Source organism: Catharus ustulatus, chromosome 17 (assembly GCF_009819885.2).
Source record: "Catharus ustulatus isolate bCatUst1 chromosome 17, bCatUst1.pri.v2, whole genome shotgun sequence".
Taxonomy (NCBI): Eukaryota; Metazoa; Chordata; class Aves; order Passeriformes; family Turdidae; genus Catharus; species Catharus ustulatus.
Genome location: NC_046237.1, coordinates 9,530,332 through 9,554,970, shown reverse-complemented (window position 1 = coordinate 9,554,970; position 24,639 = coordinate 9,530,332). Strand labels below are relative to the sequence as shown.

The following is a 24,639-nucleotide window of genomic DNA, read 5'->3' as shown; positions in this document are numbered from 1 at the left end:
CCAGCTCCCATCCATCCTCCTGTCCAGGGCAGTGCTGGGACACAGATCTCATCACTGGGGTAGCGCAGAGCAGAAGGAGATCAATAAATCCCTTTGCCACCAGGAGATGATGCTGGAGGGGCTCACACAGAGGCTGTTTCCTGGGAATGCTGTCAGGATGGCATGGAATGCTGGAGGCACTGCCAGCTGCCTGCTCCTGGAGGGACTGGGCTAACTGGGAGAGCTCTGCAGCAGCCAATGCTCCCAGGGGAGGGGATGGCTTTGGGTCCAGGCAGGGGATCTTGGTGGGGCACGGAGTGGGATGAGAAGGGGAGGATGAATGGCTCTGCAGAGAAATTCATATCAACAATTTAATAAGACCTAGGGAAAAAAAAGGTTTCCCAGCTGGGATTCATCAGGGAAAGCTTTCCAGGAGTAAAAATAAGGAAAGCAGACTCCTGCCAGCACAACAATACCTTCATGCTGGCTGGGTGAGGTGTGGTCCTGGGAAGGCAGGTTGGGCAGCTGATCAGCTGAGTAGGGCCCAGGGGTGCCTGTGCAGTGGGGCAGGAGCTGCCAGGCACAGACAGTCCTGGAGAAGCCCTTTGCAGGCATTTGGAGCAGGGGCTGCTTCCCTGCAGACAGCCCCTCCACCCAAAGCTGGGCTGGGGAACAGGCTCCTGTTCCCAGGACTGGTGGTATTAAGCCTAAAAAGGGAATTGTTGGAGTCTTTACCAAAGAAGGAAGGCTGGCTGTGCTGCTGGCAGGCAGAGCTGGGGGGAGGAATGGCACAGCCCAGCCCACAGGTCTGGGGGCTCACTCCCCTGCTTGTCCTGGGCTCCCCTTGAATGCACAGGGGCCAGATCCAGCCTAGAGGTGCTGCAGAAGCTGGAGCTGTGCAAGGGTTGCTGCAGGGAAGGAGCTGCCTGGATCCCATGCATTGTGTGCAGCAGGTGTTGGGAGGCAGTGGGGGCTGAGACCTGCACTTCCCTCCATGGATTCACCCCATTCCTTCCCTGCCTTCCCACAGGGGGAGAAGGAGTCGTACCCCAGCTTCTCCCCTGTCCTCCTTTATGTTCCACCTCCATCTTTCCATCCTTCATCTTCCACCCTCCACATTGCACCCACCGTTCTCCACTCTCCATCCTTCACTCTCACTGCTCCCCCCTCCAAGCCCACCAGCACCAGGTGGAGCAGCAGAGGAGGGCTCTGCCTGGGTGTGCAGAGACTTTGCACTGCCCTGCACCCTCTGGAGGGGTCCTGGCCCTTCTCCCTGAGCTGGCAGATGTACTCCACACCTCCTCATCCCTCTGTCCTTGTCACCATCACCAACCAACTGAAGCTCAAGCACAGACAGGCAAGACACCCTGTGGCTGCAGGGCACAAATCCTGCCCTGATCAGTGAGTGCTGCTGTGTCCAGAAGTTCCAGCAAGGACCAGCCAGAGGATCTGGGGGTGAAATTCCCAAGCTATTTTATGATGAGGGATTGCAGCTCTTGATGGGCTGCAGGTCAAATTCACAGTTATTAGAACTTAGTAAATGTGGTTTTGACAACCATCTGGCTCTCTTTTTATATGCAATAACCATCCCATTACATCGAAATAAAATCCACATTTAAGGCTCTTAATTGCACAAATGGCCTTTTGCTTTCTTTCCTCTCGTCTCAAAAAAAAAAAAAAAAAAAAAGGAAATGTCCCATTTCCATCTGTCATAGCAGAAGAATTTGGCTGAGAGTCTCCAGCCTCCTCTTGAGGCTGGGCTGGTGCATGTGGAGTGTTCCAGCCCTGGGAGAAGGCACTGGAGCCAGCCAGGCTCCCCATGGTCCCTGGGGATCCTTCCCCCAGGGCAGTGGTGGGGCAGGCACCCTGCAGCTGCCCAGAGGGTCCCACCACCCCTGGGGATTGTGTGGCCATTTCCTGATATGGACTAGAACAGGGTGAGGCCAAAGACTCACCTGATAGCTTGAATAGAAGTGAAATGCCATCTCACAAAGGATTTTGTGTTCATTTTAGTATGGCTTTGCTCCAGTTCTGGGCAAATCATCCTCCCCTCCACCAGGAAGGGAAATGGAATGGAAAATGCTATCTCAGATGGCCAAAGCGTGTCATTTGGTTACTGCAAAGTGTGAGGTGACACAAACCCAACCTGGCAAAGTGAAAGCATTTTCTCAGACAAAACAGTAAAATCAGGCACCCTTCTGCAGGACATTTTCCTCCTTCCCCCAGGAAAGCTACAGTGACAGAATTTTGCACTTCAGAGCAGCTACATCTCCCAAGGGAGAACAGGACAGGAGCAACCCAGTGCAAGGGAGCATCCTCAGCATGGCAGATGCACAAAGCTGTGAGCATCTCCTGCTGTCTCAAACATGTTCAGGCTCAATAATTGGGGGATTGAGGTGAGATTGGTGGTTCAGCACTGTGCAAACCAACCTGTGGGCAGCACATCTTGGCTGGGATCTAAAACCTTCCAGAGCTGATATCTCATCATCAGTGTGGCACAGAGGGAGAAGCAGGGGCAGAGCAGGGAGGATGGTTTCTCAGCAGTGGTTTTTCCACACTAAGCAGCTCCATGGCTCCTTGCTTTCCCCCAGTGAGGCCAAGAGTCCTGTCCATGTCACACCAAGTGTCCCCAGCGCCAGGGCGAGCAGGATGGGTGTGCAAAGTGGGAGCTGCACCAGCTCCAGGGGATCTTTCCCAGAAAGTAAAAAGAACAAGCTCCCAGTGCCCTCTGCAGGAGGAAGCAAAGCCCTTTTCCCCAAATTTTGGGGCCTTCCAGCAGGACAGTGAGGAGTGGGATGGGTGTCTGCCACCCACGGCTTGCTGTGTCCCCTGTGGGGACAGGGACACAGAGGCCAATGTGCCATCCCCAGGGGCTCACAGGGGAAATGCCATTTTGCACCTTGACTTGTACATTGCTTCCCTGAAGGAACTGATGGACCCCAATAGCCATGGCCATTCCCAAGAGCCACCTGAAAAAATCACTGCCCTTCATTCCCACAGAAATCCAGCTTGGTTAAATGAGAGGTTTGGGTTTTGTCCAGCAGAGCTGGGGCTTGACATTACACTTGCTTTTTTGTCTCTTTTTATTTGGTACTTAAGAGGAACAAAACCAAAGGGGAAGAAACGAACAGATGGGAAACAAGACTCAGCACTACATGGCCCATGGCACAGGATTGCTGTCCCAAGCAGGGGCTTGTTCCCCAGCGTGCAGCACCAACTCACACACCAAGGGGAGGTATTTTTGAGGTTTTTTCTAATTTGCACAAAATAGGGAGCTGGGTGATAACCCACAAAAGGCTGATTCCCCACTCATCAAGACTTTACATAATTTATACATTTCAACAAAGCTATTAGCATTCATTGGCTGCAAATTACAGAACTTTTTGTTAATTAGTACTAAATCCCCTACTTGCTAGTTATATCTAATTAGTCCACAGGCAGAATTCTTCCCCCCATTTGAGTCTGGGGTCTGTTTGGAGTAGGTGGTCAATGAGTCAGTGGTTGTGATCCCCCACTTCCAAAATTACCTTTTCCTCAATTACTGGTCAGTTCCCTGACTTCACTCCTGGTGGCTCTCGGCCAGGCAGCCCATTCCTCTTTTCCTTAAAACCAAAGATTGGAATCACAGAATTAGAACAGAACATAGATATTACCAGAGTGGGAAAACATGGAAGAAGGAAATCAGGAATTGGTAAATGTTATAAGTACATAGGATATTATTGGATTTCACGAATACTAAAATGAATGCTATATGTATAATGTTGGAAAACTTTGCTGTATGAATATAGTTTCTTTCAGTTCTGCTATTAACAAAACTTAGACATAGTAGTGTGACAATTTTTTTTTCTTGGACTATAACATGGTAATGTAAAAAGCTTTTGTTCATGTAACTCAGAATGGTAAAAAAAAAGGATAATCAGGAAATTCTTCACATTCTTGGATTATTAGTGACACACCAGAACCTCAGGGAAAGAATTTATTGATATTCCATTATCAGGAAGTGCCTACATTGATTTACAGGTTGTGGGGGGCGATGATTTTGAATAATGCATGAAGGTCTATGAATATGCAACATGTTGATGCATATTAAAAAGCGTTTTCTGAGCTAGTGCGTGCTCTTGGCTGAATGTCAAGCACCCGGCCGTAAAAACCTTTTGTTTTATTGTCTTTGCCTCCTATTCATATTTTTTTATTACTATTTTTCATTTTTATTTTATTATTTTTTTAAAAATTTACCAAGAAAGTACACTCGTTCTTCACAGTAACCAATACTCTTGGTACAGCTAGTGAATATATTTCTTTGGCTCCTGAGTGCACACCACATGCAGTCACATTGCACATCATTTCATCTATTGACCAACAGCTGGAACATCTGCAAGTTTGACTGACACCCCCATTCAGACATCGAGGGGCTCGGTGGCAGTGCGACATGGCAGCGTCACACAGCGTGGCACGGCTCTGAACAGACCGGGACATGACAGATCGCGACAGATCGCGACAGAACCCGACACAGCCATGACCCCCACACGCTTTCCTGCTGCGGCCCCTTTAAGGCGCCCTGGCCAATCAGCGCAGCCCACATCCCCGCCAGGGGCCGCCCCCGAGGCCCGCCGGGAGGTCTGTACCACTCTCGCCAGCCGGGGGAGTCACTTTTCCCGTGGCCTGTCGACCACGCCGCCGCCGGTCTCCTGCCCGCTGCCTCTCTCTCCCCGCTCGCTTCACTCTCTTTCACAGTATCTCGGTTGTCGTAGCGGGCAGAAGTGTTACTGTGGGACCCTGGCATAATACGCCGTCCCTCTCGCTCCCCCCGTGGCATGATGGTGGGTGCCAGGGCGGGGCGGGGCGTGGGGCGGAAGCGGCACCGTGGCGCGGGAGGGGGCGGCATCATGGCGGCGCCGGGTGAGCCGAGGGCGGCAGGGCTGTGGCCGGTATCGGTACCGCGGGGATGGGGAGACGCGGGGTAACGCGTTTATCTCTCCGCAGGCCCGAGGCTGCGTCTGGAAGCGGCGTTCAGTTTCCTGCTTCTCCTCGCCGGTGTCCAGGCCCTTGTCCCCAGCCATCGCCTCGCTGCCCGCGACCTGGCGCGGCTGCGGGCGGTGCTGGAGCGGCCTTTCACCGACGTGCGGACCGCCTACTACTCCATCGTGGGGCTCAGCAGCCTCGGGGTGCGGGTGGCCGATGAAAAGGTGAGCGAGTGAGGGCTGCCCGGGGGCGCTTTGCTGTCTGAGGGGCTGCTGCATAGCACTGAAAGACGAATTGTTAATATAATATGAGTTTATAGAGAGAGCTGTGCTTGGGCAAGGCCGTGTGGGAAATGCAAAACGTACGTGCGTTATATCTTTAGTAAATACACCGGTAATTGGCGGCTCTCATGTGTTATTTGGATAAATTGCATCTTTGCCCGGGCAGTAACGTGGCCCTGGCTCGCTTACACTCGCTATCTGTAAATGGTGGCTTCAGGGCTCGCTGCTGCACGGCCCGCTGTGATGTTACTGTGGATATCAATTTCTTTAACTGCCTTGTGAATGAGTTCCTTGCCTGTGGCACGTTTGGTGCACTGTACTGTTAAATAGAGTTCCTGTTAGTTTGTTTCAGTTCAAGTACTGAAATCAGGCAGTGCTGGTTTTATATATAATTAATTATATAATTTTAAGGTTGGTGGTATCTACATAATTCTTACTGTGGTGTGTCACTAAGCATTTCTAGTTTAAATATTGCAGGTTGTGCTTGTAACAGGCTCCTCACATAGACACACCTGCTCCCATGCATGTGGATGTTTACCTGTTCTTGTGAACTGTAAATAAAAATTTCTTTCCTCATAGGTTCATCCACTACATGGGTTCTGAACCCTTTGGTCTTGGTTTCTCTTGAGTACTGCACATAAGCCATTAATTGTGAGGCTCCTGAAGATGAGGTTCATCTCAGTGCACCCCTTGCTGTGGGCACTTGCTGGTTATCTGTGGGCTACACTGGGAATTGCTGCTTTACTTGGTGTCATTGTGGCTGGATGTTTTTTTATCAGTTCCTAGTTCTGGCAGTGATAGCACAGCCTTTGCTTCTGCAGGGAAACAGCATTTGTTTATTTATTTATTGAGGTTTGTGGTGAGACTTTTCTCTGCACAGTGCACCTCTTCACAGGGTGGGGCTATTTAAAAGTTAGAGGTAGTAAAAATAATAGCTAGGTATAACACTTAAACATCTGTTGTGGAATGACCCACCCTTAAGATGTCTGTGTGTTCTGATAAGCTCTCCTTGAGGCTGAAAAGTGAAAAGTCCCAGCTCCCTCAGCCTTCCCTCCTGAGAGGTGCCCCAGTCCCTCATCATCAAGGACAGGTATGTCCTTGTCTGTCTTGAGCTGGGAAGCCCAGCACTCCAGATGTGCCTCAGCAGGGCTGAGTGGAGGGGCAGGATCACATCCCTGACCTGCTGGCAGTGCTCTTCCCAGTGCACCCCAGGACACTCTGCTGGCTCATGGACAGCTTGTTGAGCCAGGACCCCCAGGCTCATCTCCTGGAAGGCTATCCCATTGGTTAACCATGATTTCCCCTTGGTGAATCTGTGTTAGCTGCTCTTCATCACCTGCTTTTCCTCCACATACTTTGAGATGAGAGTCAGGATGAGCTGTTCCAGCCTTTCCAGGGCTGGAGGTGAGGCTGGCTGACCTGTGGTTCCCAGCTCCCTCTTCCTTGCCCTTTGTGAAGATTGAAGTGGCACTGGCTTTCCTCCAGTCCTCAGACACCTCCTGTTTCCCAGGAGCTTCCAAAGATGATGGAGAATGGATTAGCAATAACATTTGGCAGCTCCCAGAGCACTTTGTGGCTGTATCCCATTGGGGCCTGTGGATTTGAGGGTGCCAGGTTTGATTAAGTGATCTCTAATCTGATCCTCCTCAGCCAGGAGAAAGTCTGGGAATATTCCTGGATACTGCAATCCTGTCCTGCTGGTAAAGGCCTGTGCTCCACATACTCATACCCTGTGATTTTATGTATGAGCAGTTAAATTCATGGTTGTCTTCTGGTGAAAATGCATCCCAGTGATCCATCTATCCAGCTGTCAGTTAATACAAATTAACAAGCAGTCCCATTGCTTACCTTTATGCTGTACCTGCTTGCCCCACTTTTCTCTCTACACTCTTGGAAATTCTGTATTTGTATCCATTAATGATGGTGTGATATGCAGCTAGAAAGGAAACTCACCTACAGAATTTCTGTTCATTTGTTCTGTACCGTGGAAAATTTTCCCTGCTAAATACACGTGACTTTAATTTTGATAGGCTTTATAATTATACTCAATTTAGGTTTAAATTAAGTTGCAGTAGAGCTTATGTGAAAATTCCTTATGTCTTTTAGGAGGAACCACCCTTGTTTCTGTGCAGCACTTGGCAGAGTAGGATCTGGGGGGTATGAAAAGGCACAGTGTTCATGGAACTGTCTTAGAGCATTATTGAAATCTCCTCTCAGTGGTTGAAGTTAACTTCTGTTTCTCCACAGGCTGCATGCAAGTTCATCAAATCTCATGTGGACTCCAGCAGTGTTGAATCCCTCTTTTATGCTGCCCAGGCCATGCAGGTTCTGTCAGGCTGTGAGGTGAGTGTGGAGCTCTGAGTTCTGCAAATATTACCAAGGAAATACTTGCCTTGATATTTTTCTTGGGTTTGTTTTATGCATAACTTTTATTTTCTTTTGGTGGATTATTCTCTGTTATGCCTTAGATAAATAAATGTTTGGGTGTGCTCTACACAAGGCAGAGTATAAATATATAACACAAGTATTTGGTCCAGGGTAATTCTGAGGGGATTAATTTTTTTAAATAATGTTTTCTAATTAAACACTGATGGCTAAGAAAAAAGGCAGCACATTTGGTTAGATTTCTCAGGACTGTGTCAATTAGAAACTCTCTTTGTGTGGATGACTGTTGGGATGTTGGAACAGTGCTGGATACAGTTGCAGACCACCCTTGCTGGGTTATCCAAGCCTTCTTTACCATCAGCACCCCTGGCTACTACACAATGATGTGATGCCACATGAAAAGCAGTACCAGGATACATCTGAATCATGGATTATCCTGACTAATTGATGGTTGACAGCAAAACTTAGGAACTTAATTAAACTAAAATGATTAATGACTTTTTCCCAGAAGCTTATAGTATTTCAGCAGTCTAGTGCTTCTCCAGAAAGGACTCAGTGATGATTTGAAGGCCATGTGACCCACTGTGTTCCCTGTGCTTTTCCTCAGGTCACCATTTCAAATGAGACCAGAGAGCTGCTGCTGGCAGCTGTCAGTGAGGATTCCTCAGTCACCCAGATCTTCCACGCCGTCGGTGCCCTGAGTGGCTTTGGCCTTCCTCTGGCATCCCAGGAAGCCCTGAGTGCTCTCACTGCTCGTCTCAGCAAGGAGGAGAGCGTGCTGGCGTAAGTCAGGCAGAAGGATTTGTTTGTCTATCCTGCAGGCAACTGGGTTTTCAATTAAAGACTGTTTTAATGCTTAATATTTGTAGTATGGATGTAGTAGTGTAGGTGCGGTGTTTTCATAAGGTGTGTTTGTCCAGTTCATTATTATTCCTTATTGGGGGAAAGGAAAGATGTTTTGGAGCTATTTTAAATACATATTTTGAGACCATTTCTGTATGATTTTGTAAATTAACTTTAACATTCAGTCTAGTTCAAGGGTAATGGTCAGTAAAGGGATGGTATCATAAAAAAGCCTCTTAAAAGGATTGACAACAGAATTTATACTTTATTACCAACCGTGATTCTGTGTCATTTGTGATTGCAGCAGACTTAATGCTCTTTCTCAGCCCTGTTTGTACTTTGGGGTGCCTGCACTGTGAGCTGGAAAATGTGCCAGTAAGCTGAAGGAATCTTGGCATTTATCACCAAAAAAATTTGTTTCACTATGAAACAAGAGAACAAAGTGTCCCTTAAAGGCTGGGGAAGAAATGGAAACTTTAAAACTTGCTTTGTTGACTAAAATAGTGGATTCCTGGAAGCCTCAGTAGCAAGTCTGGGATCTGTGCTCTGCAGGGATCAGTTTGTTCTCTTCTCTGCCTTTGAGTTTATCAGTTTCTTGCAGCACTGATGCAGCTGAGGTGACATTCTGTAATGAATGCTGGGTTCACACTAAATCAGATTCATTCTCTTGAGTGAACTGAAGGCAGGAACAGCTGTCTTACACTTCATTCAGAATAGAAAATGCAGTTGCTTTGATTTAAATGATGCTTGACTTTTAAGGAAGGAATAATTGTACATTTCTTTGGTTTTGTTTGTTCTTGTTTAAGAACCATCCAGGCTTTGGAGACTGCATCTTACCTGTCCCAGCAGGCAGATCTCAGTAGCATTGTTGAGGAGATTGAGGTAGGAACATACTGTGCTCTCTAATTATTAAGAAATTTACTAGATTGCTTTAGAACTAAAAGATGTGAAAAACAAAATTAAAAACCACCCTGGCTAATTGTCTGCCTGTAGGATGTGGGTTGGCTTTCAAGCAGATAATTCCTTGGACTTTTATCTGCTTCACAGTGGACTGAAACAGAAAATCCTGACATTTACATATAATTAAACCTACTAAAGGCTGGAGGATTTTCTTTCTTGCTGTTTCTAAATAACTGTTACAAAATGTATCATTGATCCCATACAGATAACTGTTGTTAGGCCTGTAATCAAGAATTAACTTCTGTGGATCCTCTAGAATGCAATTTAAATTTTAATAACTCTTCCTGTCAGGATCTTGTCGCTCGCTTGGACGACCTGGGTGGAGTTTACCTGCAGTTTGAAGAAGGAATTGAGACTACTGCCCTGTTTGTTGCTGCTGCCTATAAACTGTCAGACCATGTGGGTACAGAGCCAGCAATAAAGGAGGTCTGTACCTGCCCTTTCCTTGCTTGCACGCTCCAGCTCCCAAAAAGGATCTGCTCAGTCCCTGTGGTGCAATGCCAGGGCTTGATGTAACTGAGTAGAATTTCTACTGGAAAAAGTATTGAGCACACTCAGTGAAAAGGGACATTGTGGAGGGAATGCTAGGAAACAAAATCAAAGAGGAAATTCCAACTTAAAGATCACAGGCTGGATTTGTTGGGTCTTTTCCTTTCTCAAGTGTACAGAAGGAAATTGCAAGTGAAGCTTAGTTTTTCTTTGTTTATTGAGAAAAGGTGTTGAAGAAAACCCTTGTTTCAGAGTTTGTTCTGGTATTTGACACTTGGGTAGCACTTTCCAGCATTTCAAGGTGTTTTGCAAATGTTATTTATCTGTGAGGAAATGCAGGCACCTCAGTTTGGGGTGCCCAAAAGAGAGACAACATTACCATGTGCCTGCAGGGAATCTAGATGAAAAAACTTGTCTAAGATGAAAGACTGCTGGAAATTTCTTTTTATCTTGATTAAGCTATAAATCATTACTGCAAGCTGTCCACTTAATATTTTTTTTCCTCAAGCTGATGGAATTAGATGTACTTTGGAGTCAGAATGGCAGCACCTTAAAGCACAAGCCAAAGTGGCAGGGTTAAGACTGAAGCCAGTGAGACATCTGAGTTCAATCCTGGCTCTTTTCCACACTGCTGCCAAACAGACTAAGGCAAAGTAATTTTGATGTCATTGTTGAGGTTGTGATTCTGGCACATGCAATTTGAACTGTCCAAATGATGCTTAAAAAAAGATCAATTAAGGGAAATGGTTTTGTTTTTTTCAGAATTGTGCTGTCAGAAGTGCTGCTCTTGGGGCATAAGGCTTTATCTATGATGCATGGTGTGAGAGTGCCTTTGGAATGCCACAAAACTGTCTTTAAAAATAACATGTATTTGAAAAAATAACTCCCTGGTTTTTTCCTCCTACAACCTCAATGAGTGTCAGTTGCTGATTAGGGTCTGGAGCAGTGCCATGCCCTCCACAGACATGAAAAACACTGCAGGATTTGCACTGTGCTGGAGTTCTGTAGCATTTGTCTGGATGCTTTCTCTAGTAGTTCTCTAGTTGTTTGGTGTTCACTGGTACAAGCAGAAGAAAATTTGAGATGCAGTGGATTTCATTTATAAGTGTTCTTTGCAGGTCACTAAGTTCTATCCTTATTGCTCTATTTGGGATTGTCTTTGATTGTACTCATTTTCATTAGAATTTAGCCTGGAATTCTTGGTTTGGATCAAAGTACTGGTAGCCAATCCCTCTGTTTTCCAGACTAGCAGGGAGTGATGGAAGAAGCTGAATAATGACTGGTAATGATTAATCTGCAGAGAGTGGTGCAGGTGCCCTAACCTTACTGAGTCAGCTGCAGAATCAGCTGGGGGGATGCTGTCCCACTCCTACTTTGGAGAGAACAAATTAGCTTTGGCACATCCCAAAGGCAGAGCTGGCTCTGTGCTCCTGGTGGTACTGCTTTAAAGCTAATCCTCTTAGCTTGAGGACACTGCTGAGCCTGAGGGGATAAGCCTGCATGGGCCTAGACTGGTTCCTTCCAGAGCCATTGGGATGCTTTCTTTACTCCATGGCTTTCCTGGCCTGGCAGGTAGCCAGGACATCAAGTCTGGTCCTGCTCCACTGTATAAAGACAATTGTGCAGCTCTTGCAGCCAGATTGTCTTTTTGCAGCCACGTGCAGTCTGGGTAGTTGAGCTGATGACATCTTTTTGCTCCAAAACACATCATTTGCAGAGGTGGATCTGAATTCTGCTTTTCCAAGTTCTTGAGACAGTTCCAGCCATTGTGGTTGGAACCTCTCAGCCAAGAATAAGAATGCATATGAATTCCAAAGGTAGATAATTTTGGGTTGCCTCATAATTTGAACTGTTTTTAAAGCAAATGGAAAATTAAACAGTCTTTTATGAATGATGTTTTCATTAATAACGTAACACTGAGCCAGTTTGCAATGTTGTGGGAAGCTGCTGGTGCTTATATGTGGTTGGCTTTTCCTCTTTCAGGATCAAGTTATCCAGCTGATGAATGCCATTTTTAGCAAGAAAAACTTTGAGACCCTGTCAGAGGCCTTCAGCGTTGCTCGTGCTGCAGGTTCCTTGTCCCAGAACCACTTCCACCTGCCCATCGTCGTTGTTCCTGACGGGCCTGCGGCTGTGTCTCATCATCAGCCCGTACTCAGGGTAAGGCCTTAGCCCCAAATCGTGCCTCAGTCTGTGGTATTGGAGCTCTGGGCTGAATGAAAGTGTAAGCTGATGTCTTTCACTTTTAGCTCTGTGGCTTGGGCTCCAGCAGATCTGAGATTTTAGTGGTTTTGTCAAGTGATTCTTAGAAAAGAAACCGTGGCCTACGAGGCACTGCCTCAAGAAGGCATGGCATGGCAGTCAGCTCTTCACCTTCCCTGTTGTGGCAGAAAGAACAAGGGAGTGTGGGATGCTGGGCAGGGGAGAGCTCTGGGTGTGTAACACAGAGGGGTACTGAGTTGTCTGTGCTCCTGCATTTCTTCTGGGACAAGTCTCACAGAAATGCTGGTTTTTTCTCTCCTAGCTGCAAGTGACCAATGTTATGTCCCAAATACTGACTCAAGTTTCTGTGAAGCTTGACCAAGCCAAGTCTGTGTCTAGCAAAGCCACTGTCCTTCAACAGCTACCATTTACTCTCTCTGGGTAAGAAAATAAGATTATTTTTAGAGTAAGGCAAACAGGTGTTACTTAAGCAATGTTGGACTTAGTTTTCCATAAGTGTTTTTTCACCAAAGAAATGTTTCTGTGATAGAAAACTCAAAATTCTGTGATTGTGTTTTGTTAGAGTGACTAATCACATTTGGTGGTGATGGTGGATTTCTGTTGTTTTTTTCTTTTGACTGGGAGTAGGAAATTCCAATGTTCTTTTAACTTTGGTCAGCTTTGAAGAGTTTTTTTTCCTTCTGCACTTAGCAAAGTTAGTTTTGTGCTGGTTTTATTTACCTATTTAATGTAGCATATTTGGAGGCTTCTTAACACCTTGGGGTTTTTTGTTACAGAGATTTCTTTGAGCTGAACTTCATGAATGTGAAACCTGCTAGTGGATATTATGATTTCTCCATCAGTGTGGATGGAGATAAGCGATTTATTGCTAACAAAGTGGAGGTGGGTGTGCTCTTTGATGTGTTTTCATTCTGTGCCTATTCACTGAAACAGCTTTTTATTCATACTTGTGAAGGATGTTACCAGTTGTATGGGATTTTTATCACATGCTTTTCTGTAATGCATTGGATTTTGACTCAGGATTATGGCCAGTAACCAGATTAATACATGATCAAAAGGGATTTGTGTTCATTTCAAACCTGTCCTATCACTTAGATGCTGATCTGACAGCGTATGAACAAAGGGTAACAGTGAAAGTGTTTATATGGCAGCCCTAAGTCGATATGCAGAAATGCTTAGAGTGTTAGTTCTTCAGAGCATTCCAGAGTTGAGCCCATAAATCTCAGGGCTTGGCTGTCAGTTGTCTGGGGATTGCCTGATGTGTGGAAGCTGAGCATGTGTTGTCTGTATAAGTGCTAGAGCCCTAGAAGAGTCAAGGGGGTCTTTTGGCATTTCCAAACTGTGTGTATGGTGAAGATTGTGCAGTGGAGAAGCAGTGACCAAAGCCATAGAAGCCTTCTTTACATGCATACACAGCCCTTTTTTGGCAGCAAAAGCTGTTAGACCACACCTTTCTGAAGAGCAGTTTATATAAACATTTGGAGTTTTCCTTTCCTCAAGTTTGTTACAGTGAGTGGAATGTGACCTCTGTCTGTTCATGTATCACCCCAGTGTCAACAGCTGAGAATGCTCTTCTCCAAAGAATCCCATTCCCAGGGTTAATTTTTGCCCTCAATCACCTATTTAAGGAAACAATTAGCATTTCAAGTCTTCCAACATATTTAGCTTGGTGTGGAGGAAGACAGAACTGCTGACCTTTACTCTGAGTACCAAATTGACTCTGTCAGTAGAGCAGTAATGGCACTCAGGGGTGTCAGAAGGGGCTGGATTGTCCTGCTTAAGCTGGGGCTGGCACAGGGAGGCACCAGCAGGAATGTATTAGTGCCTGCAGCTTTGTGGGAACGCTGCTAATAAGACACATTGTTATGGGGGAGGACTGCTGGGGAGCTGCTTTTTTCCTTACTGTTATTAGCATTAATTGTCCTTAATGCACCATCGTTTTGACAGTAATGAGCTAAACCAGTGGGTTATTACTCGGGCAGAGACTACATTTCCTGGCATTAAAATATTTGAGAGATGTTTGTGTACTGTGCAGTTGGAGGGGCTGTGTGCAGCAGCTCTGAGTTGCCTCCACACAACTTTTTTTTTAAATTAATATTTCATTTCATTCATCTTTCTTTGCCCCATCTTGGAACAAATTAAGGCTTTGCTAAAGTTAGTCTGAATCATCTGCATGTTAATGGATCCATTTTTGGGGGTAGCCTCTCTCTTAAATTATGCTTTTTGTTGTAAAGGAGCTGCCAAGGATTGTGTTTGAAGTCTGGCCTGAATAGTTTAGTTAATGTTTTTACATATTTTTCCTACAGGTTCTCTGTGAATTATTTTTTGGGCTGAGAGTGTGGGGCTGGTTCACATGAGCAAACCTGTAAAAACAAATTGTAGTATAAGATGAAAAATATCTTGGCAATGAAACTTCCGTTCTCTAGGGGAGCATTTGTAAGCTGTGAGAACAAATGTGCTAATTAAAAACTACAGACTGCAGCAACTGCTTATGGTTGAGAGAAGAACTGAAATCAGTCAAACCCACTCGGCTCAGTGCCTGAATGGGCTGTGGTTTGGGGCTGGGGAAAGGGCAGGAAATCATTTCTCTGCTTGGGGTTTTTACTGCACTTAGCACAGAGGAATGTGATAAATGGCAGGGCCTTATTGGCTGCCCTGCACTAAGGGATAAATGCTGTGACTCTGAAGGAAAGCTTGCTGGACAAAGTGCAGGTGTGCAGGAGTACTTTGGCATTTGCCTGCTGGTAACGAAATCAGCGGAAACCTGTTGGGCTTTAGGAGCCAACAGAGGCAGAGCTGCTGCTGTCCAGAGACCTCTTGTCTCAAATTGCTGTCCAGAAAGTAGAAGGACATATGCACAGGCAGTGTGAAGTTGTATCATATGTGATGTAATCTTTAATAGCTAGTTTCTGCTGGTTCAAAAGGAAAGCTAGTTGGATCTGGGTAGTTGGACTGTTTCATTAAAAACAGCTCTCTCAAGGACAGCCAATTCCAGCATGCCTGAGAAGGTGGTGTCTGCAGAGCTGGCTGCTTGTGCAGGGAGGAAGGGGATGGCTCAGGGTCAGTGACTGCTGCTGGAGCTTTGCCAGAAGGTAATTGCTGTAGATCCTTCTATGCAGCTTAGGCTCTGACTTGGGCTTAGTCATAAGATCCCCTCTGGGGAAGAGGGACAGAAGAGCTAAAGCATCTGCAGTGAACTTGACCATAATTGGTATATATAGAGTGCTCTGAAGAATTTTCTATTGTGTTTTGTTGCAGCTGAAAGTAAAAGTTTCCACAGAAGTGGGGATTACTAATGTGGATCTTTCTACCGTGGATAAAGATCAGAGCATTGCACCAAAAACAACCAGGTAAAACAGTGTGGGAGTGTGATCCTGGAGGGACAGCCCTGACTCCAGACTAGAGCTTTGATTTCTCTGAGCACCAGGCTTTGTCTTGGAGCATCATCTCAGTTCTGTCTGTTTTTTTTTCTCCTAGGGTAGCTTACCCAGCCAAAGCCAAGGGCTCATTCACTGCTGACAGCCATCAGAACTTTGCTCTATCCTTCCAGCTGATAGATGTGAACAGTGGAGCTGAACTCACCCCTCACCAGGTTAGGACAGTTTTTGTCATTGCTGTGTTACCAAGATGTTCCATCATGAAACATCTGAGCTGACAGTTGCTCTTGAAAAGATTGGATAGATTTTGAGAAACCTTATGTTTCTGACGTGTACTGTGCAGATCACTGATCTCACTAGGTGGAAGATTCATTTGTTTTGTCTGTCTGTTAAATGAAACCTCTCCTGGCTCTGGTATTGTGTTGCATTTAACTCCACAGATTTAGTGCACTGCAAAAGCACACTGATTTTTTTTAATTTTTTTTTTAATATAGATTGCTGGCTGAAAAGTGCTTAAATGTTACAATCTTCCTTGCAGACTTTTGTTCGACTGCACAACCAGAAGACTGGCCAGGAGGTGGTGTTTGTTGCAGAACCAGACAGCAAGAATGTGTACAAATTTGAACTGGATACCTCTGAAAGAAAGACTGAATTTGACTCTGCCTCTGGGACCTACACTCTTTACCTGATCATTGGAGATGCCACTCTGGAAAATCCAATCCTTTGGAATGTGGTATGTAGCTGGAAGTGGGGTGATGTGGTTTTGTCATTACTGACAGTCTAACAGGCATGGTACAGGCTTGGAAGCAAAAAGCTCAGATGTTTTGTTATTTTTAGTGAACCAGGATCCTTTTGACCATTTATGGCTCTGAGGTTTGCTGTCCATTGCAAGTTTTAAATAAATATCAAAGCAAGACAGAAATTAACATTAATTCCATGGTGTGGTGGTACAGAAAGTTTAGAAGGTTTATGGATTTGATTGCTATTTCACAGCAGGCTCTCAAGGTTTAACCTCTGTTCTTTCTCTGCTGGAAATAAGTCCAGTTCTCAGTGATGGGGTTTGACATTACTGCCCCTGCTTAAAAATCTGGTGTCTTTTTCTCAATTTCCTTTTAAAATTATGCAGATTGTAGATTGTCAGATAAGGAAATAGAGCAGAATAATGGAATAGGTTTTAGATCCAAATGCATAAAGCTGCACAATTTCATTTCAGGCTGATGTTGTGATCACATTCCCAGAAGAGGATGCACCATCCACAGTCCAGTCCAAGAACCTCTTTGTTCCCAAACCTGAAATCCAGGTACAGTCAAGATTACATGTGGAGATGAGGGTTTATTGTTATGTGTTCTCATCATAATTTATTTGTAAGTAATGTAATTAAAGGAAGACCAGAGTTACTGCTTAATGGAAAGTCATTTGTTGGAGTACTCTGGTGTATGAATAAAAAAGCTGTGGGTTCTACTATAAGAGAGCAACTGGTGTCAGTGGAAAGACTCAAACATGAAAATATGGCCAGGTAAGCACCATAAAATGGTCTCTGTTTCATTCCAGCCATCTGGGCTGATGTCAAGCTAACAAGTGCTTCTGTGAGTGCAAGGAAAAGTTAACTGTGCAAGAAATCAAATGTGCATAGACTGGAATATGCTTTAAAGAGTCAGCCTTTGCCTTAAGAAGAATGGCTCTCATCCAGAGGAACTCCTGAGAGCAGCACCAGGGCTGCAGCTGGTCACCTAGGGAGCAGAGGAGCTGCTCTGTTGGAACACTCCTCCTCATGAGCTGGTTTTGTTTGTTTGCAGCACCTCTTCAGGGAACCTGAGAAGAGGCCTCCCACAGTGGTCTCCAACACTTTCACAGCCCTGGTTCTCTCCCCACTGCTTTTGCTGCTCATCCTGGTGAGTGAACTGAGGTCACAGAAGAACAACTCTTCCCCCATTCAGTCCAAGGTCACTTAGGAGGTTGGAACTCAATTCTTGCTGAAACTCTTGGTTACTTGTGACTGGCACAGCAGTGCTGGAGTCATATCCAGCAGATGTCAGTGCAGAGCATTGGTCTGGTTTGGTTGTTTTGAGGTTATAGTCAAAGCAGAATAACACTGCTGCCAAGCTGAAGTAGGTGGATGAGTTTCTTCAGTGTGCTTCAGCTAAAAATGGTGAATAACAGTGGGCAGATTAACGTTAGACTTCCTCAGGAAAAAGGCAGTTATTGTGCTTCACGTGTAATAAATCCATCACAAAATCTGTGTTACTTAATCCTATCAGATTGAATTCCCATTTATGGACATTGGAGTGTCTGTAGTTGAAACATCCACTGTTACTCACTGTATCATCAGGTCAGTGCTTTGAACTTAATGCAATAAAAAAATCTGACTGAGACAAGTTAAATTATTCCTTATTTAGTAGAGGAAACTAATTCCAGCAGTAATTTGCCATTAGCCAGTCTCAGTGAAAGCTGGCATTCAGGCTGTTGTGTCCTCTGGGCTGTGGAGTTCACAATATACAAGCTGATGACACTTTAGTGAAAAAACTCACTGTTGCTGCTCCTCTTTTCCACCCTTCATTACTTTATATTTTGTAGTCAAAAACTAAAAGTGCTACTATGAGCAAACATCTTGTATCTATAGCTGTTGTTTGGATGAGTCCAAAATGAGTGCAGTACCCTTTTTTTTGTATTTTTAATGGAAATTAATTCAACTGGGTAGAAATAACAATGTTTATTTCTTTTTCACTATTTAAATTTGGAGCAGTCCTCTCTCATTAGTTTAAGGTATTTGAAGAACTGCATTAGGGCAGTCAGAAGTAGCAGGAAAAAATTCCACTAAAGCAGCTCAGCAATGCTGCCTTTAGCAAAATTGCTACTGTCTCTTGCAGATACAAACAAGTGCTTCTGTAGAGAATACACTGGATTCACTGAATATCTTAAGCTTGAAAGATGTTGAAGCTTAAAATAAAAGCTTGTGTTTACAAGGCTGTTTAACTCCAATTTTGTTTCTTTTCCTTTTTAGTGGTTCAAGATAGGTGCCAACATCTCCAACTTCAGCTTTGCTCCCAGCACCATTGTTTTTCACATGGGTCATGCTGGTAAGTGTCAGAGGCTTTCTGCTGTTTGACCTCCTCACCTGGGAGTTACAGATGAGAGCCTCTGGTAATGGGCTCGTGGTCTATTAACTTAATGACATAACAGCATAACATTTGTTCTCTTGTTTCCATCTGCCTTCCTGCTTTTCATGATTGTTAATATGGTGATAAACCTGTTTTGGCCATCAGCTTATAACAACTGTCATTATCCAGGCCCCTCTCTCACTCCATTTATCTGTACTTAATAGAACTTCTTATTTCCAGAGGTCACACTTTCTTTATTGCATGTTTATCCTCTGAGAGCAGGGAGGTTCTGTGGGGATTGAGACCTGCAGGACTCTCAGTAGTGAAAGGCTGTGTCTTTTCTTGAAAGCTCTTCCCATAAAAGCACTTCTGGTTTTTTGGCTGAACCAAATTTTTTCATCAATTTTATTGTGTCCTTCGTTACACAGTTATTTAATGTTGGTGGAATTTCAAAAACATAGCAGGTTCTGAGAACACTGAATCCATTGATTTCCAAGTGTCACTGTGTTTTTCAGTCCAAGTCAGTTTCCTTAGAAGCTTTTTAAAGCTGTAAGCCCTTCCAGATGTGTGAGGTTAATATTCCCTATTGAAATCCAGAGTATCCTCCTCTTTTTAATAGCCCTTAATGTCTATAATGTGTCCATAATTCTGCCACAGGAGGGTTGGTTGCAAGCTGTCAGTATCACATTTTCATTCCAGAATGGGGACCCAGATGTCTTTGTTCCCTGGCAATGATGTGTGGTCTTTAGAGCTGCCATTCAGAGCTTCAGAGATGAGCTAGGAACCAAATGCTTAGGACTGGCAGTACAGTTGTTCTGAGGATGACAAACGGTTGATCTTTGAAATGCAGTTTAAGCCATGGGCTCTTTTTAATTTTTTTTTTTAATTTTTTTTTTCCCCAGCAATGTTGGGACTCATGTATGTCTACTGGACTCAGCTCAACATGTTCCAGACTCTGAAGTACTTGGCCATTTTGGGTGGCATCACATTCCTGGCAGGCAACAGGATGCTGGCTCAGAAAGCTGTGAAGCGGTAAGGGGGGGACAGAGCTGAAACATCAGTGGGGAGGAGGTCCTGGGGTGCTGCTGTGTGGCAGTGACCACTGCTTTGGGCTCTTGGACCTTGTCTGTGGGGCTGGGCTGCTCAGCCCCACTTCCCTGCCTCTTGAACTGAGCAGGGCAGTGAGGGGCTGTCCCCAGAGAGAGAATTGGCCATGTGGCATGTGCTGTAGAAAGCTCTTGGAATAGTGTTAGATTACAGAAGCCACTAAAAATGTAGGAGAGGCCCTGCTGTTTGGGAGCTCTGCTTGTGATAAAGGATTTAAGAGGAGGAAGGTAAGGTGGGAGTAAATCACTGCTGTGTTCCTGTAGCTAAGGGGAGATGGTAGAGAAAAGGGAAGCAGCTGCTGTGCAGCCACAGGCAAGAGGCAACAAGCCAGCAAACCCAAATTCTGCTAGGCATTAGGGATACAGCATTCTTTCTGTACTGGCACTGGATTCATTCTGCACACTTGTCTTCTGCCACACAGTGTCTCATGACTGCCCTGGTGTGGGCAGCCAGCTGTTTGCTGACCCAAGCTGCCAGTGCAGTGCCTTGGTTAGGGGTCACAGCATTCCCTCTCCTTCACTTCTGCCACACACACTTTCCGTGTGAGACTTCAGCTTTTGTACTAATGTAGCCTTTGACTTTGAAGATGATTTTACTGACCTGCTTTGCCATCACACCTGTGCTTTCCTTACTTCCCCCTTTTTGGATGCCTACCTGCATAGATATCCCTGGGGTCTCACCTTTTTGATTACACTCTATTAAAACCAGGACAAGAGCCGTAAAAGAATATATAATAATATAGTTTTCAGCAGTGTTGCATTGATGTGTTTTCTTTAAGACATCTCTGCATTTGAGGCTTTGTCAAGGAGGATGATTAATGTAATTAACTATTTTCATGCTGTCTTCCCAGCTTTCCCAGCCTTGCTCCCTCAGATGTCCAGTCCTCTCCATTGTGGCATTTTATTGTGTTAGCACGGCTTCCTGTGGGAATTTTGTTGCCCCTGGGGCTGTGATATCCTTTAATAATGTTTCCTTTTCCCATTGAAAGAGTAATGAGACATTGTTATTAAGTGCAGATTGCCTAGGATACAGATTTGGAGAAAAATTTCTAAGTGTCTTTGCTCAACCAGGGCTTCTGTTAGCGCATAAATGCGGGTGGTTGGTTCCTGCTTCAAACCCCTGCAGGAGGTGTCCGTGTGCTTTTTCACTGTAAATGACACAGAGCTGCAACTACAATGGCAAATTTGAAAGTAAAGCTTCTCTCTGAGGCTAAAGTTAAACCCTTTGTACACGACTTTAAAGTTCAAAAGCCATCTTCTTGTGAAGGCACTGCCTGCCTGTCTCAGATGAAGTGCAGTGACAATTAACCAGATTGCACTTTGAGGTGAAGCTGTGGAGACCAGCAGCAGGCGTGGGAAGGGGGCTGTCTGTACAAACCATCTTGTTACAGAAGTTACCAGAAGGCCTGGTTTTGCTTTTTGCATTTCTGTCACTGGTTCCTGACAGGGCTGCTTTCTTCCTTCCTGTCTTCTCTGAACCTTTCTCCCTCTCTCCTTTTGGCAGGATCGCTGCAGAGCAGAGCAGTAGGTTGGCAAAGTATAGAACGCTGCGGTAAAAGGGGGTTTGCTAGTGACCAGCTCTTCAGGAAGTAAGGGCCTTTTTGGATTTTGGGCATGTTCCTGTTTCATTTCACCTCATCACTCACTCCTTTGACAAAAAATGTGAGCTGAAGCTGCTTACCCCAGCATTGCTTATTGGGCTTTAAGTCAGTCCTTTGGTGCCCTGGCTGCAGCAGGGTTGGTATATTACCAGTACATGTTCTCTGAGACTGAATTGTGTTTGTGTGATATCCTTAATTGTCTGAAGTCTGTATGGTGATATGTGCACATGTAAATATGCTGTTGTGGGCATCAAGCAGCTCTCAGGTGATGAAATAAAACAACATTATTGCTCCTGTAAATAAATTGTTAGTAACACTGGCTGGAGGAGACCATGATGAAAGTGGCTGATACTGGGGCTGTTCCCACCCTGCTGCTGGTAGTCTCTGTCCCCACCTACAGTTTTCTGGCTGTTCACTCTGCCTGCTAAATTACATCCTCATTTGGGGTGGTGAGAGCTCTGTGCAGCAGAGCCAGGTCAGCACCACCTCTCAGCCAAGGACATGACCCAGCCTGGGGTCACCCTCCCATTACACTGAGCTGGTCATGCAGGCTCAGGCAGCAGTGCCAGCCCCCTCCATTCCATACAGTTCTGGGTCTCCATTGCCATTTGCCAGGAGAAAACCCTTTGTTTCCTTTCTTTCCAAGACGTAAGGACCCAGTTTGCTCTGTGCACAGTGGTGTAGGAGGCAGGACTGCCCAGTTCTGAGTGTGTGTGCATGGGGGCTTCATTCCTCATTCAGTGCACTGGTTTGTTGTGGGGGAAGAGGGAGAGTTTTGAGATGACATAAATCACTGTACAGTGTGCTGCACAGGTACATCTGAGCATCTCCTTCCTCTCACATCCACAGTCAGTGCTCCAGGCACATGGGGGCTGAATGGAGCTCAGGTTTTGTGGTGCAAATCCAAAACAGCACTGGGAGGTGTTGCCACACAAATGATGTGCACTGTGGTGAGATCTCTCTGTAGATCAGGGAGTGTGCAGGATGGTTGCATGGGAATTACCTGGGGAAAATTTGGCATCATGTCGCTCAGAAAAACACCCTTTTGCTATCTTTTCTCTCCCTGGAGTGTTTTGAGATGCTTGAGCCCAGAACAAGCAAGTTACTGGAGAAGAACTGGAGGTGGCTGTCACTTGTCCCTTTAGGTGATTGCTGTGTTTGCTGTTCAGGCTCCTGGATGCTTCTCTTTAACATCACTTTGGGCCAGTGGTTTGCAGCTTTTTAGTGGCCTCATGAGTGTGTTCTTCACAGCCTGCATGTTTCCTGTTTTTCAGGCTGGTATTTTAACTGTTTTATTCCTTATGGGCTGTAAGTAATCCTACAGGATCATGGAATCACAGACTGGTTTGGGTTGGAAGGGATCTTAAGGTCCTCTAGTTCCAGCCCCCATGCCATAAGCAAGGACACTGAACACTAGAGCAGGTTGCTTAGGGCCACATCCACCCTGACCATTAACAAATTCCTGAGATGGGGCATCAACAGCTTCTCTGGGCAGCCTGTGTCAGTGCCTCACCACATTCTGAGTTAAAAATCTCTTCCTAACATCTAATCTAGACCTGCCCACTTTCAGTTTAAAACCACTGCCCCAGCTGCCTGCACAAAACATCCCTCTCACTCCTTTTCATAAACCCCCTTCAAGTCTGCATGGCCACAGTGAGGCTTCCCTGGGGCCTTCTCCAGGCTGAGCATCCCCAGCTCCCTCAGCCTTGCCTCAGAGCAGAGGGGCTCCAGCTCTCAGAGCATGTCTGTGGCCCTAAGATCTTGCAAATAACTTAATATCCACAAACCCTAAGATAGATTTTGCTGCCATGTGCAGCCACAAGCATTTTTCCCCACTGCTGAGTTTTCTGAGGCCCCAGCTGTGTCAGTTAAGAGTGTCATTGTCATACTGTGTGTACCTGTGTCTGGCATCATGGAAGGCACAAGGACTCCAAAAAGTTAGGTTTGCTGTGCTAACCCTGCTTGATTTTTTGGGGGAGATGAAGATCTCTGTGTTAGCATGGACCAACGATTCCCAGCAGATGGATCAGCCCTATTAAAAGAAGCTAAGGTATTTGCAAGCTTTACCTTCAGCCTGGGGTTTCTTTTGTTCAGTTTTGTAATTTCATAGGTACATTCATCCCTTCTGCACCAGAAATTAATCTTCATTTTCTCTCATGCTCCTTGAATTCCATCTCCCATCCCAGAGCAGTGGTTTGTCACTCAAACTGCTTTGGGGAAGTTTGTCCAACAAACTTATTTTCAGAATGAGGGGTCTGGGGACACCTGTACTGTACAGGTGACTGCTTTGTTGCCTGGAAGAATTAAATTGTTTTGATTTTTCTTTCCAGGACACACTAGTACCAGAAGAAGGAAGAAATGTGGAAAAACAAAGCAAATGCCTTCAGACCAGAAGTGAGTAAATAACTGAAAGGCCAGAAGAAAGAAGGCAGAAGATAATTCTTTTTTATATATTAAATCAAAAGGGTGCCAGTTAAACTGTTTTTTAAATCTTTATTTTCATCGTTGTGTTCATGCTACTGGAGTGCTTTTCGTATGAATCTGGAAAATGTTTTCTTCCCTGGACATTTGAGTTTCTTTTTGAGAAAAAGGAAGAAGAAAATACAAATCTGCTTTTCCCCAGATGCCTTTTCCTCATCCAAAAGATTTGTGAATAAAGAGGAAAGAACAGTCCTGAGTGTTGTGTTTTGGCTGTCTCAGAGGTGGTGACTGGAAGCTGGGTTCCATGAGAATGAAAAGAGCTTTTTCTGGTGCCTCATTTTGTGTGTGAGTCATTGCTAAGTGTGAAGCTTCCTGTTCTTTCATGTCCTGTCCCTGGGGGCTGTGGTTGTTGGGGGGGACTCCCCTCCTGCCTGTCCCTGGGGTGAGGCTGTGGCTGCCCCTGCAGGCTGTGCCCAGCTGCTCTGCGTCCTTGGGGTCAGACCCTTGAGAGGATCCAGCTGTGGTGCTGGTGTGCTGGCTGTGTCTGACCTGGCACTTTTGGGGGTCCTCTGGGGGCTTCACTTCCTTTCCAGCCTCTGCAGTAACCTTCTCACTCCAAACACAAATGTGATGGAGGTTGTTGCCTCTGGTCTTCTATGAAACCAACAGCCAGGTGTCTGCTGCTTGTCCTGTGGCCATCAAATTCTAATTTCCCACCTAATTTCTCCCTTTAGGACCACCCAGCAGTGCTGAGGCAGCAGATTTGGGTGTTACTGAAGGACTCACAGATAGTAATAACCAAAGGCCTAAATCTCCTCCTGATGAGCAACTTTCACATGGAAAACTTAACTGTTTTAACTGTTGCTCCCTCCCCTGCTCCTGTTCATCCTTTGTCAAGGGCAGTGCTTTAAAGG

The 24,639-nt window shown here is 45.4% G+C and overlaps 1 protein-coding gene across 2 annotated transcripts; it reads left to right on the top strand.

Annotated features, from left to right (window-relative positions):
• Positions 1–4,828: 4,828 nt before the first annotated feature.
• On the top strand, positions 4,829–23,977 carry RPN2 (ribophorin II). Of its 2 annotated transcripts, XM_033075083.2 has the most exons (18): positions 4,829–4,878; positions 4,963–5,165; positions 7,470–7,565; positions 8,215–8,390; positions 9,257–9,332; positions 9,702–9,836; positions 11,883–12,059; positions 12,424–12,542; positions 12,899–13,004; positions 15,381–15,472; positions 15,600–15,714; positions 16,038–16,232; positions 16,713–16,799; positions 17,296–17,391; positions 18,501–18,576; positions 19,500–19,629; positions 21,208–21,292; positions 23,635–23,977. In XM_033075083.2, the coding sequence occupies exons 1-17, from the start codon at positions 4,866–4,868 to the stop codon at positions 21,257–21,259; spliced, it is 1,944 nt and encodes a 647-aa protein (XP_032930974.1). In that variant the 5' UTR covers positions 4,829–4,865; the 3' UTR covers positions 21,260–21,292; positions 23,635–23,977. The 2 variants fall into 2 exon arrangements, with proteins under 2 accessions (XP_032930974.1, XP_032930975.1); XM_033075084.2 differs by lacking the exon at positions 21,208–21,292.
• The last annotated feature ends 662 nt before the right edge of the window (positions 23,978–24,639 follow it).